Consider the following 17977-nt stretch of genomic DNA (forward strand, 5'->3'; position numbering starts at 1 on the left):
AAAGGAAAAAAGCACTGATTGCCATTATCATCATCATCCTCATTTTCTGGTATTACGTTCTATGATCTATTAATTGTGCAAACATACATCATAAGACATAACGCTGACAAAGAATGGGCCGTGGTGGTAAATGCAAAATATATTGCTTTATAGCACGTAATAATGAGGCGATTACAGCAAACCGGTTCAAAGGATTCTTCGGTAAATCGGCTTGGAAAATGCAGAGCAAGCGAAAGAGTACGGCCCACTTATCTGTGCCATATTGCAACATATGTCGTAGATGATTTTTGCCTGTGTGTCATTTCATTTGTATATTTCATAAAACCACACCATACGGTGTAAAAATGATCTTGTTCTTCCCCTTCCAACCTTCAGTTTTTGTCACAACTTTTCCATTGCGGCTGTTTGCCGGACTATATCATACCGGTGATCGCTATTCATTAATTGCAAAGTTCTCCGAAATCCGGCTATTCCCGTTAACAGCTGCTGTTAATAAATGTGTCATTAATTCCTTATTTCTTAAGCGGTCTCATATCTGCAATATATATCAGTGAAGTCAGGTTAAAGCTGGGGTTATATTCCTTTGGTGAAACCGCTTTGAGGTGTTGCCGTTTTACAATCAAGAGGTATATATAAATCTTGCGAAACGAACTTTTTGAGTCAAGGTCCCTCTTTCCTCCCCTCCCTGCCCCCCCTTCCACTCACCTGGGTGGGCTGGGGTCCCCCGTAGGGCACCGTCACAGACCCCAAGAGCCAGGCGGGGCTCTGGATCCCGGTCCGGCTCCAGAGGAGGGTGGTGGGTCCAGACGGCCCGTGCGCCAGGACCCGGAGCTGGGTGTCGACTTCCACGATGCCGTGCATGTAGTAGTAGAACTCCACGCAGGCGTCGGTGTCCGTGCAGAAGCCCCGGCTGGACAGGCGCGTGGCCTGGCCTGGCTTCGTGCAACCTGCTTCCACGTAGACGTAGTGGCCCTCTGGGGAAAGAGAAGGGGAGCAAGGGGGCAGCCCCTCGCCCCAATGACTCTGTTCACCACCTAGCCCAGGGGCAAAACCCACATCCACCTGCCTATCGACCGGTGGCCAAGTATCTGAAATATCTGAAAGGGGCGTCACATGGAAGACGGAGCAAGCTTGTTTTCCAAATGACGGGTTTTGAATGATTAATAATAATAATAATTTATTTATACCCCGCCCATCTGGCTGGGTTTCCCCAGCCACTCTGGGCGGCTTCCAACAGGATACTAAAATACACTAATCTATCAAACATTAAAAGCTTCCCTAAACAGGGTCCGCCTTCAGATGTCTTCTAAAAGTCTGGATTTGGAAGGGATCCAAACGCCGAGAAAGGAGACCCCCCCCCCGGCTAAACTTTCTGACGGTAAGAGCTGTCTGGCAGTGGAATTTATGCAGAAGTTGGATGGCCACCCGTCAGGGATTCTTTAGTTGCGATTCCTGCATTGCAGGGGGTTGGACTAGATGACTCTCGTGGGTCCCTTACGACTCTACAATCCTATCATTCTATGTGCCAACCGGGATAAGCTGGTGGGGAGAGAAGCCTGGAGACCCTTGAACCCTTACGTGGGGCATGTGACGAGGCCTTCCTGGGCCCAGCCCACCCCTTGGCCTCCTTGGCTCCTTACCGCCGTCGGGATAGTCGCCCGGGGGCCCCGTCTCTTCTGTCGGTGTGCACCCCTTTGCCCACGTCCAGTTTCCTGCGTTGTCGCTGGGCTGCATCCAGCCGCAGAAGGGATCAGCTTCGTTGTTGAAGTTGCATTCGGCGAAAGTCTCTGAGGGCGAGGAGCACGTGGGGTGAGCAACCCCCAGTTCACCTCCTCCTCTGCCTGCCCACCCGACTCTCTCACCCTCCCCACATCTGCCTTCCCTCCGTGCCTGGAGATGAGCAGGGCAGATTTACCTTCGCAGGGCGAGATCCTCACGCTGTCCACCGCAACGCCAGGCTTCCCTGTGTAGGTCCCTTCGATGATGAACTAGGAGAGGGAGGACTAAGGGTGACCACCAGAGAGGCCCACGGCCAGCCCCTCCGTGCCACGTGCCGTTTTCCTGATTTGACCCACAGTACGTTTAAAGCAGTGTTTTGTTGGGGTCAGTCTAGATGATGCCCTGAGTTCCTCCCAGTTCTCAGGGTCCTGCGCCCAGTGAGAGTTAGAATCTCATGGAGGTTGCTGAGCTAGTCAGACAAGTTTATTGAATGAGCCAAGTTGCCAGAGCTGCGACTAAGGGCCCAACCACACTGCCCTCTGCTTTCCCCTAGGGAAACCTGCACTCTACTGCTGAATCAGAACAAATGCCAGCTGGGTTTTCCTTGGATTGATGTTTGTTCCTATTCAGCGCTAAAGAGCAGTTTTTATAGGGGAAAAGCTGAAAATCTCTCAGACCTGTGCTTTCTAGACATGGGACTTTGCAAGTGCAGACGCCGCCCAGGTTGCAGGTTTCATCCCCGTATGGGACAGCTGCGTATTCCTGCATTGCAGGGGGGTTGGACTGGATGACCCTTGGGGGTCCCTTCCAACTCTAGGATTCTATGATCTACAATGAAGACCTAAGGTTGATGGGTGGGTCTTATCTCCACACTGGGTGAGCTGAGCTGGAAGTAGGCTGGAAGCTGGGGACACAGAGCCCTGCCCGCTCCGTGCTGGGTCCAGATCTGCGACTGACGGGAAAGCAAGGCCTGCTGGGGTTTTAATGCCGTGAGCTTCTCCGTCCTATGCTCAGGTTGTATATACGTGCCAAGAAAACCACCCTCCTCACCTGGATGTTCTCTGATCTCCCCGAGTAGGTGGCTCTTCCCGGCTTCCAGTTGGGTCCATGTTCCCCCGTGAAACTCAGCAAGACGGGCCCCAGCTCACCCCCTGTTCCGCACGGAAATGGGAAGAGAAGCAGGCGCCTCCGTTAGCCAGGCCCTGCGCCTCCGTTAGCCAGGGGCTGCCCTGGGAAGCAGGGGAGGGGACGTGGCAGGATCCCACCGCTGCTGCCACCACCAGCACCCTTTCCCCCGGGCCCAACGGGTGTCCGGAAACTTGCCTGGCTGCGCTGCGTACACTCTCAGGCCTGTGTCGTTGGAGACGCCGTGCAACGTATAGTAGAAGCTGAGAGAGAGGCAGCCTCCCAGGGACTGGTAGAGGGGGCTCTTCAGGAGGGCCGTGCCGCTGCCGCTGCCGCCCACAGGACTGAGCAACATGTAGTAGCCAACTGCAAGAGCGATATTTGGAGAAAGTCAGTGTTTGCTCTAGTGGGAAGAAACACGCTAGAGGGGTTTAGAAGAAGCAGGCTGTCGTCCTCCAGGGAGACTTGTCCGAATCTGCTGCTGCATCGGTTCCCGCCTGCAATTATTTCTCAGTTTGTATATCTACTTTTTCGTCGCATTTATTGAGCTACGACTCCTGCATTGCAAGGGGTTGGACTAGATGACCGTTGGGGGTCCCTTCCGGCTCCTCCGTCCTATGATTCCATCATTTACATCCCACCTTTTCCTCCCAGGAGCTCAGGCTCTCCCCACCTCCTTATTTTGATCCTCACAACAACCCTGCGAGGTAGCTGAGGTTAAGAGGCAGTGGTGGTGATGATGATTAATAATGATAATTTGGCCTGACCCAGCTAAAGGCTCTTTGGATACTCTGACATGTTCGGGACTCACAGCCGGGTTTCGAGAAGTCGTCCTCTGGCCCCACTCCAGGCAGGTCCCCGGCCCCAATCCATGACTCCCACTGGACGTCTCCGTCAACCGGATTCTCCCATTGGCAGAGGTCGCCACCGTCATCAAAATCGCACCCGGTCACACAGGCTGCAGCAGAGGAAGAAGACGAAAAGTCTCTCTCGCACCCCTTTGCAGTGGGAATTATAGTGCCTGCTTTGATAGGTAGGTAGACAGCCAAATGGGATGTAAAGAGAGGACTTCATGGAAGGATAATGTTTTAGGTTTGGAGGGGTCTCTCTGCATGATGCCCAGAGCCCCTTCCAGTTCTTGGTATCTTCTACCAAGGAAGGGATTAAATGATTTTGTGGGGTGGGGGCAAAGAGGATGGCAGTGGGCTGGTCCCTCTTCTTCTTGGGGTGCCTCCTGCTCATTCGGGTGCGAGGGGTCCTTGGACCTCTGCCTTTGGAGTCCTACCCTGATAATAATAATAATAATAATAATAATAATAATAATAATAATAATAATAATAATAGTAATAATAATAATAATATTTTATTATTTATACCCCGTCCATCTGGCTGGGTTTCCCCTGCTGCTCAGGACGGCTCCCAACAGAATATTAAAAACACAATAAAATAACTTCCCTAAACAGGGCTGCCTTCAGATGTCTTCTAAAAGTTAGACAGTTGTTTATTTCTTTGACATCTGGCGGGAGGGCGTTCCACAGGGTGGGCGCCACCACCGAGAAGGCCCTCTGCCTGGTTCCCTGTAACCTCACTTCTCGCAGGGAGGGAACCACCAGAAGACCCTCGGAGCTGGACCTCAGTGTCTGGGCTGAATGATGGAGGTGGAGACACTCCCTCAGGTATAGTGGGCTGAGGCTGTTTAGGGCTTTCAAGGTCAGCACCAACACTTTGAATTGTGCTCGGAAACATACTGGGAGCCAATGTAGGTCTTTCAAGACCAGTGTTATGTGGTCTTGGCGGCCGCTCCCAGTCCCCAGTCTAGCTGCCGCATTCTGGATTAATTGCAGTTTCCGGGTCACCCTCAAAGGCAGCCCCACGGAGAGCACATGGCAGTAGTCCAAGCGGGAGATAACCAGAGCATCCGCCACTCTGGCGAGTCAGTCTGGGGGCAGGTAGAGTCTCGGCAACATCAGGAACCAGTAATAATAACAACAGCACAAAGCCCATATTCCCCTTCTTCCCGATGGGAGGAGGCCTAGAGCAGGAGCGCTTACGTGCACAAGGCCCAATCCTGACGGAGATGCTGTCCAAAGCGATGGTGATTTCATTGGTCTTGACCTGGGTGGCAGCGAAAACAACCTGCGTGGGCAGAGAAAGGGAGAGAATGAGACTTGGAATGGGCTCCCCCTGGAAGGTGGTGGGCTGCCATTCCCTGGAGGCTTTTAAGCGGAGGTGGTGTGGTCAAGGATTCTGCAGTTGTGAGTCCTGCACTGAAGAGGGTTGGATTAGATGACCCTTGGGTTTCTACCGTTCTAAGATTTTATGACCTCGGAAGGTGGGGGGGGGGACTCTCCTTCCTTGGAGGTTTCAAAGCAGATGTTAGATGGCCACCTGCCCGAGATTCATCAACTTTGATTGCTGCATTAATGTAAGGAAAGTGTCGGTACCTTTTATCATATGTGGTGGGAGTGTAAGAAGGTGAGAGTGTATTGGGACATGATATATCATGAGTTAAGAAAAATGTTGAAATATAATTTTGTTAAGAAACCTGAAGCCTTTTTACCAGGTATTATAGGTACAGACATTGAAAAAAAGGACATTAAGCTTTTCCAATACGCAGTGACTGCAGCTAGGATTTTGCTAGCACAAAGGTGGAAACAAGAAGAATTGCCGACGAAAGAAGAATGGACAATGAAACTGATGGAGTATGCAGAACTGGATAAAATGACGGGAAGAATCCGGGAACAGCGGGACCAGAAATTCATCAAAGACTGGTTAAAGTTTACAAACTATTTGAAAGACAATTTGCAATTGAATACGCTAATAGGACTTCAAGAAGTTTTGTAGTTATTTGTAGAAATATTATTGTAAGTATGGTAGTTAGAGTATGCATGAGATTTATGATAATGTAAGCAATGGTAGATTAAAGAAGTATAATACTAAGATATAATTTTGAAAGCCATGTGGAAGGTCTCAGGGAAGACACGGCTATGCTAGCCAAAATTGGAAAATGTATGTGAGTGTTTGTTTGATTTTCTTGTTGTAGTATAGTATAAAATAATAAAAAATTATTTTAAAAAAAACTTTGATTGCTGCATTGCAGAGGGTTGGACTCGATGACCCTTGGGGGTCCCTTTCCAAGTCTATAATTCTATGGCTGTTGTGCATTTTCTCAAAGCGGTAGTTTGCATGACAGAGCGAGGCTCCATGAGGGCCCTCAGAAACCAGCGTGGAGCTCCCTGGGGGCGAAAGGAGCAATTCACCCTCTTCCGGTTAGTAGAAGCTCTGCAAGAACTGAGCAGCTGCAGCCACAAATACGAGCTCACAGCACCTGCTCAGTCTCTCCGCACGTGCCTGAGGTGAGCTGCAAGGAAATTGGCCATAGATTGCACATTTAAAAATAAATAAAACAAGATTTGTAAGAAACCAATGAGGTTCCTACAACAGATGTTTGCATGGAGCTCAGCTCTTCCACATCTTAAGGTAAATTTGGCAAGGTCTGCTCCGCTACATCGGATCAGTGCTCTTTTATTGCTAAGGGGAATTTATTATTTTATTACGTTTATTTTACATCATGAAATGTTCACAACGTTTGCTCGTGAGAAACAAACAAAGCGGTTTACGGAAAGGAATAAAGCCTTTAAAATTATCAGTAAGAACAGTAAAAAAAAACAACCGTTCAAAATATTCCAAACATTATTTTAAAAACCGGTTGTGGTTAAGTGGAATAGAGTTTTTACCTATCTTTTTTAGGCCTGCCTAAATAAGAAAAAAAAAATGTTTTTAGCAGGTGCTGAGAAGGGTACATTGAAGGAACTGGAAAGGGAGGCGGGGGGGGTGAAAATGGGGGAGAGAGAAAACCCACCTTCCATTTTTAGATTTGCAAATATATGGGAGAACCCTGTGGGAAGCCTGAATCGTTTATTTATTCATTAAATTGTCCATTTGCATTTCAAGGAGCTCAAGGCAGCGGCCCACACGGTTCTTCCCCACCTCCTCGACTAATCCCAGCAAGAACCCTGTGGGGCAGGTTAGGCTGGCAGAAGCCAAGGCTGGCCCAGTGAGCTTAATGGCTGAGTGGGAGGATTCGAACCCTGGTCTCCCAGGTCTTGGCCCAGGGCTTTAACCTCTACACCACCCATACTGAAATGTATCCCCGAAAGCAGTGACCAGGGGCATCTTAGCCATAGAGGCTAGTGGCGCGGGGAACCACGGCGCCAAGTTCTGGAGGGCACCAGGGAAGAGGGAAATGTGGGGGTGGGGGGGGTGCTGGAGGGATTCTTGCACCACGGCGCCAGATAAGCTTAAGACGGCCCTGGCAGCGACACCGCTTACCTTGAAGGGGCGTTGCGCTGGATTCTGGACAGTCACAGCTCCAAGCAGCCAAGCCGAACTCTGCATCCCTCCCCGCGTCCAAAGGGTGGAGACATTCCCCGAAGGATCTTGAACTTTCACCGCCAGCTGGCCCTTGCTATCTAGGCTGTACAGGTAGTAGAGGAACTCGACACAGGTCTCTGGCGCGGCCGGGTCCAGATCCGGGCTCTGCAACTGCACGGATTCTCCTTCCTCCGGGTAGACGTAATGCCCTCCTGGAATGGGATGGGAAGTTGCTCGTTTCATGTAGGGTTACAGGTGTACAGCTCATACCAAGAACAAACTCAGTTGGTCTCTAAGGTGCTACTGGAAAGAATTTTTGATTTTGTTTCATGTAGGGACAGTGCTGGTGTGCATTTACCTGCTCCGGAGGGCAGGATCCGAACCGACGGATTCAGATGAGTAGGAGACAGATCCCTACACAAACCTGTCTATGCCTAAACAAAATAAAAAAGTTCCTTCCAGTAGCACCTTAGAGACCAACTAAGTTTGTTCTTGGTTTGAGCTTTCGTGTGCATGCACACTTCCTCAGATACCATTACACCATTACTGGACCCAACAACATCAAACATACCATCTCAGGACTATTTAAATGCTCATCTTCTAACATTGTGTATGCCATCAAATGCCAACAGTGCCCTTCAGCTCTCTATATTGGACAAACAGGCCAAACCCTGCGCCAAAGGATAAATGGACATAAATCTGACATCAGGAATCACAAGACAGAGAAACCAGCAGGAGAACACTTCAATCTACCAGGATATTCTATACAAGATCTCAAAGTATCTGTCTTAATACAAAGGATTTTCAGAAATAGACTGGAAAGAGAAGCTGCTGAATTGCAACTAATTACCAAACTTAAAACCATGGAGAGACCTGGTCTGAACAGAGACATTGGATTCTTATCTCATTATACATGACAAAGCTATTTTTAGCCATCTCACCCCTTGCTTTTTCCTGTAAGACGAATTGCAGTCGTTAACAGTCGCCAACAGGTTTTCCACACTTATCAGCCTATCACCCATTCCCACCCCCCTTCTGAGTAATACCCCTCCCCACCCTCTCACTATATATAAGGGTCTGGTGACTTCTGTTTCAGTGTATCTGAAGAAGTGTGCATGCACACGAAAGCTCAGACCAAGAACAAACTTAGTCGGTCTCTAAGGTGCTACTTGACTTATTTTTAAAATTTTTATTTCGACTGCGTCAGACCAACATGGCTACCTACCTGAATCTTAAAAGCCACCTGGTTAGTCAGTGGCGGAAAAGTCCGTAAGTGAAGAAAATGGCTGGGAATTATTATTATTATTATTATTCTCTCCTTATACTAGAACCTAGTGGGACCACCCCATGAAACTGATTGTTGGAGGATTATTCACTTAAAAAACAACAAACAAACAAACAAACAAACAAACAAACAAACAAACAAACATAATTGCATACTGCTGTGTCATAAAGCTGTTCAGGGCAATAAAAACCATACAGATGTTATAAACAGGCCTCCATTAACCATTAACTGTTTGATACAGATAGAATAAAGTACAGTGCATAGTTAAGCTATGGAAATTGCCCCTGCAGGAGGCCGGGATGGCCACCAAACTAGATTAAAAGAGGGTTAGATAAATTTGTGGAGGAGACGGCTCTCAAAGGCTGCAAGCCACGATGCTCTGTATCGGAGGCTGCATATTCCTGAGGACCAGTTGCCAGGACTCGGGAGTCGAGAAGAGCGCCGCGTTCCCCTCAGGTCCTGTTTGGGAGGACAGAATACTGGCCTAGATGGACTTTGGTCCTGATCCAGCAGCACCCTTCTTATTTCCTTAAGATCTTAATCATACGTTGCTGGAAGGAAGATTTCATCACCCCTGCCCTGAACCTTCCATTTTATCGATCCCGAGTTCCGGGGTTATGAAAGGAGGTAAACCTCTCTGCCCACTCTCTCCACACTCCCTGATACGATTTCCTAAGCACATGAGAAGAGACTGCTGGATCAGGCCAGGGGCTCATCTAGTCCAGCGTCCTGTTCTCACGGTGGCCGACCAGATGCCTCAATAGGGAAACCCACAGGCAGGATTCGAACACAAGAGCCCCTCTCCCCTCCTGTGGTTTGTTTGCAGCAACTGGGATTCAGAAGGTTTGCCGTCTCCAAGTTTTTATCCTGCTCCTTTCCCTGGGGGCGGTACTGCAGCCTCCGGCCTCAAAGCAGGCCAGCCTTCCTCTGGAGCAGGGGGGCTTTGGAAAGATGTATTACTCTGTTATAAGAAAAAAAAAACTACTCCTTTTCCCTCACAGGGTACCCAAGAGCCCGTATATACAGGTGAAACTCGAAAAATTAGAATATCGTGGAAAAGTTCATTTATGTAAGCAATTGTTTTCATTAGCTATTGGAGTTTAATATATGAGATAGACTCACAACATGCAAAGCGAGATATGTCAAGCCTTTGTTTGTTATAATTGTGATGATTTTGGCATTCAGCTGATGAAAACCCCAAAGTTCAGATTGTTAATTTGGGGTTCTCATCAGCTGTACACCAGAATCATCACAATTATAACAAGCAAAGGCTTGACATATCTCGCTTTGCATGTCATGAGTCTATCTCATATATTATTTTCACCTTTTAACTTGAATTACTGAAAGAAATGAACCTATCCACAATATTCTAATTTTTCGAGTTTCACCTGTAGAGTCCTTATGTAGGTTCTCTATCGGTAGGAGAAAATAACAGAGGCCAACCAGAGGATATTGAGAAGCAAAGTGGCTAGTAAGTCTGATCTTTATTAAACTGTTGCAACAGGGTCCCCCATTCACCCCACGCAGGGAGGGAGGAGAGGAACCCCAAATATTGGTGTGCAAGCTCTTATATAGACTTTTGAAACTGCCCACCCTGTAGCCCAAGACCACCCTCCAAAACATCATACATCCATCACAGAAAGAGGTGGTCCCCAGCAGAAATTTGGGTGTGTTGCTTCTCTCCTGTCTGCCAGGATACCTGATAATGCCTTATCTGATTGCCTTTTCTGGGTAGCCTGGCCATTCCTCTGAGATGGTAAATACTTAGTTCCTGATATTGATGGTGTGCTCAGCTTAACAGATACTTGCCAGACTGTATTTGAAAAGGTAGGAGTAAGCCCCTAAGGCAATTGGAAAGCTTTTCCCATTTCCTTCCTCCTTGCCGAGAAACAGTTGAGGACAATTTGGGAAAGTCAAAATGGCTTCAGGATTGTTCTCTTGTGCAGTCATACCTCGGGTTACTGCAGCTTCAGGTTGCGTATTTTTGGGTTGCGCACTGCGCCGAACCCGGAAGTACCGGAACGGGTTACTTCTGGTTTCCGGCGCTCACGTATGCACAGAAGCACTAAATTGCGCTTTGTGCATAAGCGCCGAATCGCAACCCACGTATGCGCAGATGCGGCGCTGCAGGTTGCGAACGCTGCGGGTTGCGAACGTGCCTCCCGCATGGATCACGTTCGCAACCCGGGCGTCCACTGTACTATTTCAGACACGTGGTTTATATACTTATGTAGGTGTTTGCTGTGTACATTTATGAACATTTGATTTATATATTTGAGACCTTAAATTCTTATAACATACTCCGTTCGGGGACCCCTCCTGGTGGTCCAGGACTCTCCCCGGGCTTCTTCCCCTCTCCTCGGAGCCACTCCCCGCTGTCATCCTTCGGCTGGGTCCAGTCACAGAACGGGCTGCCGGCGTCATCGAAGTCACAGCTGGCAAGGACGGCTGAGTGGAAAGAGAGGAGGCAAGCATAAGGGCCAGCAGCAGCTGCAGGATCCGCACAGGCACCAAGGCCAGACTTAACGCAAGACTCTTGCGCTGCAGGGGGCTGGACTAGATGGCCCTTGGGGGGTCCCTTCCAACTCTGCGGTTGTGAAGGTTCTCCTTCTGCATTTCGGCAGCGGCGCATGCTGTCTGACCTGGAAGTCCGGGGCGGGGAATGGCGTTGGCAGGGGCATGCGAGCGATGGGGACGCTCTGCACATGCTCAAGAACAGTTTGACGGTGCGTGGGCCTTACTGGATCCCATCCCAAAGGATAAATTAACATGGTGCTGATTAGCCAAAAGATTCCCAAATGGCAATGGCGTTGACAGCTTCGCCCAGAAAAGTCCTCCTTTGCAGCTAGGCACACAGGCCATGCCCTATATGGGAGAGGGAAGGGCAGGGGAGGCCAGAGGCCAGGCTAGATGGGCCTCTCGTCCGGGTTGCGGTTGTCGTCACTTACATTTTGCTGTGAAAGGCTTTGGTGGTAGCTCAGCCCCAAGGAACTGATTTGCCCTGAAACAAAGGAATGAAGAGTTAAAAGTGTAATAACCCCATAACCCCTAAATGCTTCTCAGGTACGTCCCACGAAAGCAGCCTGAAGATGCCGACCCAGCAGGCTGCAGCTGCGGAAAAGGAGAATTGCACACCAGGGATAATTAGGGGAGAAGCCGAAAATAAAACTGCCGATATCCTAACGCTTTTACACACCCTTGGCCGTTTTTCTAGCCTCGCCTTATATAGGACGCGGTAGAGCTGGAAAAAGGTTTCAGAAATGGGCAACCAAATGATGAAGGGGGGTGCAATGACTCCACTGTGAAGACAGGCTTCAGCCTTTGGGGCTGTTTAGTTCACAGAAGAGCCAGGTAAGAGGCGACGCGGTCGGTCATTGCTTACAAAGCGATACACAGCACAGAGGCAGTGGATAGAGCAAGAGGTTTTCTCCCTTTCTTCTAACACCAAAACTCACAGACACCCAGTAATGTGGGAAGACTCGGGCAGCTGAAAGGAAGTCCTTCTAGCACTGCATAGTTCTAGATACAGGTAGGTAGCCGTGTTGGTCTGCTGCCGTAGTCGAAACGAAATAAAAAAAATTCCTTCCAGTAGCACCTTAGAGACCGACTGAGTTTGTTCTTGGTCTGAGCTTTCGTGTGCATGCACACTTCTTCAGATACATGCACACGAAAGCTCAGACCAAGAACAAACTTAGTCGGTCTCTAAGGTGCTACTGGAAGGAATTTTTTTTTTAATTTTGTTTGTACTGCATAGTTAAACTGTGGAACTCCCTCCCACAGGAGGCAGGGATGGCCACCGACTTAGATAGCCTTCAAAGAGGACTAGACAAATTCATGGGGGACCAAGTCTATGAATGGCTACTACTAGCCACGATGGCTATGCTCTGCCTCCACGGCCAGAGGCAGCAGATGCTTCTGAACGCCAGTTGCTGTAAGACACGGGACGGGAGAGTGCTGCTCTTGTGCTAAGATCCTGTTTGCTGGTTCCCCATTGAGGCAACTGGTTGGACTCTGCAAGGACAAGTTGATTTACTAGATGGTCCTAATGCAATGTACCGTGTTAGCCCGAATATAACCCACACTCTGGTTCAAAATTGGGAAAGGAGTACGACAAGGCTGTATATTGTCTCCCTGCTTATTTAACTTATATGCAGAATTCATCATGCGAAAGGCGGGACTGGATGAATCCCAAGCCGGAATTAAGATTGCCGGAAAAAATATCAACAACTTCAGATATGCTGATGACACAACCTTGATGGCAGAAAGTGAGGAGGAATTGAAGAACCTTTTAATGAGGGTGAAAGAGGAGAGCGCAAAATATGGTCTGAAGCTCAACATCAAAAAAACTAAGATCATGGCCACTGGTCCCATCACCTCCTGGCAAATAGAAGGGGAAGAGATGGAGGCAGTGAGAGATTTCACTTTCTTGGGTTCCATGATCACTGCAGATGGTGACAGCAGTCACGAAATTAGAAGACGCCTGCTTCTTGGAAGGAAAGCAATGACAAACGTAGACAGCATCATAAAAAGCAGACACTTCACCTTGCCAACAAAAGTCCGTATAGTTAAAGCTATGGTTTTCCCAGTAGTAATGTATGGAAGTGAGAGCTGGACCATAAAGAAGGCTGATCGCCGAAGAATTGATGCTTTTGAATTCTGGTGCTGGAGGAGACTCTTGAGAGTCCCATGGACTGCAAGAAGATCAAACTTATCCATTCTGAAGGAAATCAGCCCTGAGTGCTCACTGGAAGGACAGATCCTGAAGCTGAGGCTCCAAGACTTTGTCCACCTCATGAGAAGAGAAGACTCCCTGGAAAAGACCCTGATGTCGGGAAAGATGGAGGGCACAAGGAGAAGGGGAAGACAGAGGACGAGATGGTTGGACAGTGTTCTCGAAGCTACTAACATGAGTCTGACCAAACTGCGGGAGGCAGTGGAAGACAGGAGTGCCTGGCATGCTCTGGTCCAGGGGGTCACGAAGAGTCGGACAAGACTAAACAACAACAACAAGCCACACTCTTTTTTAAAGTGCAGCTTATATTTGTGACCTTTACACCGCCGGTAAAGCGGTGCGGCTCCCCTCCGCGCAGGAAGCAGGCCGGGAGCGCGGGACAACGGCACCCGTCCCGTCCGCAGCTCCGAAGCCTCCCCCAAGCCTCCAAATTTTAAACGTGCGCCTTATTTGTGGGTGTGGCTCATATCCGGGCCAATACGGTATGTTCTCACGTTGCATTATAGCGCAAAGTTCCCCTCCATGTGGCAGTAAAAGATTTGCATCACAGAACGATGAGCTAAGAGGAACGCTGTGTGGATGGCCCAGGATAACTGTGCCACTAAAGCACCATGATTGCGTCGAGGGCATGCTGCAGAAAACACACATACACACAAAAGTCCTCCATCGTTTCACAGATCTCAACCAGGGAGACTCCCTTGGGGACATTGCTGTTCTTCCTACCCATCGTTACGCAGCACGCTGGTCTCGAGAAGCCGCCACCTAACCTGGTGACCCTGACTCTCCAACCTGGGTGTTGCCGTGGCTCAAAGTTCAAGGTGGGAGCAAACGTCGCTGTGAGGCTAATGCCCTACAGGCTGAGAACAACCCATTTGAACTAAGACATAGCAATAAAGAAACAGGGAAGCAATAAATACCAGAAAGTAATGGGCTGAGGTAAGTGCGGAGGGTGAGGAGGACTCGGTTAAGCAAAGTAGGCTTGCAGGAGGGGAGAGGCTGTGAGCCAGGGCGTTGGGCTTCTCCAGGAATAAAAGAAAGAAGTCTACTTGGTGCCATAGACTCATGACAGGGCCTTTTTGGTGTTGGTTCCCCATTTGTGGAATGCCCTCCCAGGTGAGGAGTATATATTGTCTCTCTCATTGCTCACTTTCAGGAGGAATTTTAAAACTTTCCTGTGTACCCAGGTCTTTTAATGGCTGGAAGATTCTGTTCCAGGCGACCCTGAATTCAATGATTGTCCAGTTCTGGGTACCCCATTTTAAGAGGGATGCTGACAAGGTGGAAAGTGTGAAGAGAAGGGCAAACAGGCAGATGAAGGGTCTGGGAACCAAGCCTTGTGAGGAGCGGTTGAGGGAGATGGGTATATTTAGCCTGGGGAAGAGAGGACTGAGAGGGTAGCCCCCTTCAAAAATCGAAAGGGCTGTCCCGTGGAAGATGGAGCAAGCTGCTCCGGGGGGAGGACTTGAACCAATGGATTCAAACCGAAAGAAAGGAGATTCCGACTAGACTTTCTGGGGGTAAGAGCAGTTTGACAGTGGAATGGACTCCTTCGGGAGGTTGGGAACTTTCTTTCATTGGAAGTTTTCAAACAGAGGTTGGAAGTCCACCTGCCAGGGATTCTTCAGCTTGGATTCTTCCATTGTGGGGGGGGGGTGGAGTATTGGCTGGGGGGCTAATGGGAGTTGTAGTCCAAAACGTCTGCGGGTCACCAGGTCGGGGGAAGGCTGCATTATAGGAGAGGTTAAGGAGAAACCTCCAGAGAGCTTCAAGAGTTCTGGACCACCATCTTATTTGGCATGTCAACAGGATTGCCACAAAAATGCAGAGTTTGGTATCCTTTCAACCTCCGCTTTCTGTTCAATCAACAGACAAAGCATCTCCCTTGTTGTGGGGAAAACCAACGCAATATGTTTACTTGCTCTTTACCCCTTTGCTCCCTTTCCTGTCCCCACGCCCAAGAAATAGGGGGCTCAAAATCCTTTATGCATCAAAAAAGCCTGCCAAAGGAGGCACATCTAGTTTAGCATCCTGGTCTCCACAGTGGCCAACCAGGTGACCCAATGAAACTACAACTAATCCAGAATGCGGCAGCTAGACGGGGGACTGGGAGCGGCCGCAGAGACCACATAACACCAGTCTTGAAAGACCTACATTGGCTCCCAGTACGTTTCTGAGCACAATTCAAAGTGTTGGTGCAGACCTTGAAAGCCCTAAATGGCCTCAAAGGGCCAGTATACCTGAAGGAGCATCTCCACCCCCATCGTTCAGCCCGGACACAGGTCCAGATGGGCGGGGAATAAATAAATTATTATTATTATTATTATTATTATTATTATTATTAGCCTGCAAGCAGGATCCAAGCACAAGAGCCCTCTCCGCCTCCTGAGGTTTCCAGCAACTGGTATTCAGAATAGTTGCTGCCTCTGACTGTGGATGCAGAGCTCATGGCTGGTAGCCATCAATAGTCCTCTCCTCCTCTGTGAATTTGTCCCATCCTCTTTTGAAGCCATCTAGGCTGGTGACCTTCTGTTACTGTGTTCTACTGTTTTCCAGAAACCAAAAGTCGATCCCAGCAGCTCTATCCCCACATTCCTGCTCCCTTCCACACCGCCTCTCACCTGAACAATTCGCCTCTGGTTTGGCATCCCACGGCAATGCCCTCGAGTACCAGGAGCAACGTCAGCAGGTGCCCGGCTGTCTCCGTGCCCATCCTGTGGGATGCTGGAGCGATCAGGCCAGTGGAAGCGCAACATCCCGTTGATATATCTGAGCTAACCCTCCCCGCAGGGCAGAGAGCAACAGGAGTCACATCACACAGCGTACCTTTGCCCCGATCATGATGATTAAACGTGTACCTCCGTTAGCCAGCCCCACCCTGCCCCACCGCCAAAGAGAGCTGTCCAGGCACACTTTTAAGTCCCAAGTTTCCGTGTTGGATGGGGCACCAGGCAACGATCTGCAGGAGGGTGGGCAGGCAGAGATTTTGTGGCACGGGGGGGAATCAAAGGCAGTGAAACTCTACAATTCAATGGTTCTATCTGCTCCGCATCCTAAACTGCTCACATTTGCAGATCTCGCCACCAGGATTCCAAGCCAGATTGTGCCACACATGATTGATGGAAGGAAACAAATGAAAGCTCAGCATCTTAATCTCAGGATCGTGGGTTTGAGCCCCACGCAGGAAGAAGAGTTTGGATTTGATATCCCGCTTTTCACTCCCCTTAGGGAGTCTCAAAGCGGCTAACATTCTCCTTTCCCTTCCTCCCCCACAACAAACACTCCGTGAGGTGAGTGGGGCTGAGAGACTTCAGAGAAGTGTGACTAGCTCAAGGTCACCCAGCAGCTGCATGTGGAGGAGCAGGGACGCGAACCCGGTTCACCAGATTACGAGTCCACCGCTCTTAACCACTACACCACACTGGCTCTCAAAAGACAAAAGAATCCTCAATTGCAGGGGGTTGGACTAGATGACCCTCGTGGTCTGTTCCGATGCTACAATTCTATGGGGGGGTGGTGGTGGTCAAGATTAGAAAACACAAATTTAATGTCACCGCCTAGAAAGAATTTAATGCGCAGAATAGGGGGCCTTCATTTGCAGTTTTGCTGATGTGTGATCACTTGAGAGCAGCAACACAGCGTACGTTTAAAGCACCTCTCCAATAATCCTGGGATCTCAGGTTGGTTAAGGATGCTGGGAACGGTAGCTCTGTGAGGATTAAGCTACAGCTCCCAGGATTCTCTGTGTGTGCTTTAAACAGCGTGTATGCAGCCATATATTGAAAAGCAGAGGAACACCGCAAGGCACTGCAAAGCCTTCCGGCCTTTCGGCGAGTGCTGATGTGTTTAGACTCAAGGCTGGGGAGAGCATGGTGGCAGCGATCCTTCCAAGTCCCTTGCGTGCCAAGGATGTGTCACGGTGACTGAACCTTGGGATGGATCCAGGGGAACCCTCTGCCATCGTCACCAACAGATAAGAGATAGAGAACATCATCTTGGGGCAACCACCCCATAATAAATTAGGTTGGGCTGATAAACAAATTGCAACACATCGCTGTTTCCATGGCTGCCTGCATTCCTTCTCGGGACACCTAGCTAGGGCAGCGGACAGCCTCGTCGCCCTGCAGTGCAAGACTCATCCCTGAAAAGCAGCAACTCCCTGCACCGTCAGCTGGTTTGGATTCTGCCACTCCCTGGATCAAGGGTGGGCATCCCGATATTGCTAGACTACAACTCCCATCAAAAATGCTGGCTGGGTATGTTAGTTGTGGCCCAAAACAGCCGGGGGGGGGGCACCATTGCGCTGGACCAAAATACGCTTTTTTTGGTCTTGCACTCTGCGTCAATCAGCTGGCTCGAATGTCAAGTGGCAATAGATTTTTTTGGGGGGGTCAGCTGCCTCCCACAAGAGCTTGGGACCAAAAAAACACACGAGCGTACCGATTTTGATCAGTGGGATGTTGGAAGGTATAGTCCAGGGGCCCCCAAACTAAGGCCCGTGGGCTGGTATAAGGCCCGAGGGACTTGTTTATCTGGCCCGCGGTGACCCCCGCCGCCCACTCTTACCGGTGCTGTGCTGCGCGGCTGCCCACTTCCGGGTCGGAGGAGCACCGGAAATAGCTTGTGCGCATGCACATTATTTCTGGTGCACATCTGGGTCGGAGGAGGCCCGTGCACATGCTATTTCCGGTGCTCCTCCGACCTGGAAGTGCGCCAGAAACAGCATGTGTGCATGCGTATGGGCG

General features: G+C 49.5%; 1 protein-coding gene across 1 annotated transcript in view; it reads right to left on the reverse strand.

The window, feature by feature from the left end:
• The window catches only part of ZAN (zonadhesin), a 33754-nt gene extending 30553 nt beyond the window's left edge, over positions 1-3201 (reverse strand). The window contains exons 1-5 of the mRNA XM_033170203.1: positions 3043-3201; positions 2770-2870; positions 1916-1988; positions 1641-1787; positions 706-1097 (exon numbers count right to left, since the gene is read on the reverse strand). Coding sequence (XP_033026094.1) covers positions 706-1097; positions 1641-1787; positions 1916-1988; positions 2770-2870; positions 3043-3199 — 870 coding nt within the window. The 5' untranslated portion in view covers positions 3200-3201. The remainder of the gene's footprint in view (positions 1-705; positions 1098-1640; positions 1788-1915; positions 1989-2769; positions 2871-3042) is intronic.
• Between the last annotated feature and the right edge of the window lie 14776 nt (positions 3202-17977).

The sequence above is a fragment of the Lacerta agilis genome, chromosome 14 (genome assembly GCF_009819535.1).
Source record: "Lacerta agilis isolate rLacAgi1 chromosome 14, rLacAgi1.pri, whole genome shotgun sequence".
In the NCBI taxonomy this organism is placed as follows: Eukaryota; Metazoa; Chordata; class Lepidosauria; order Squamata; family Lacertidae; genus Lacerta; species Lacerta agilis.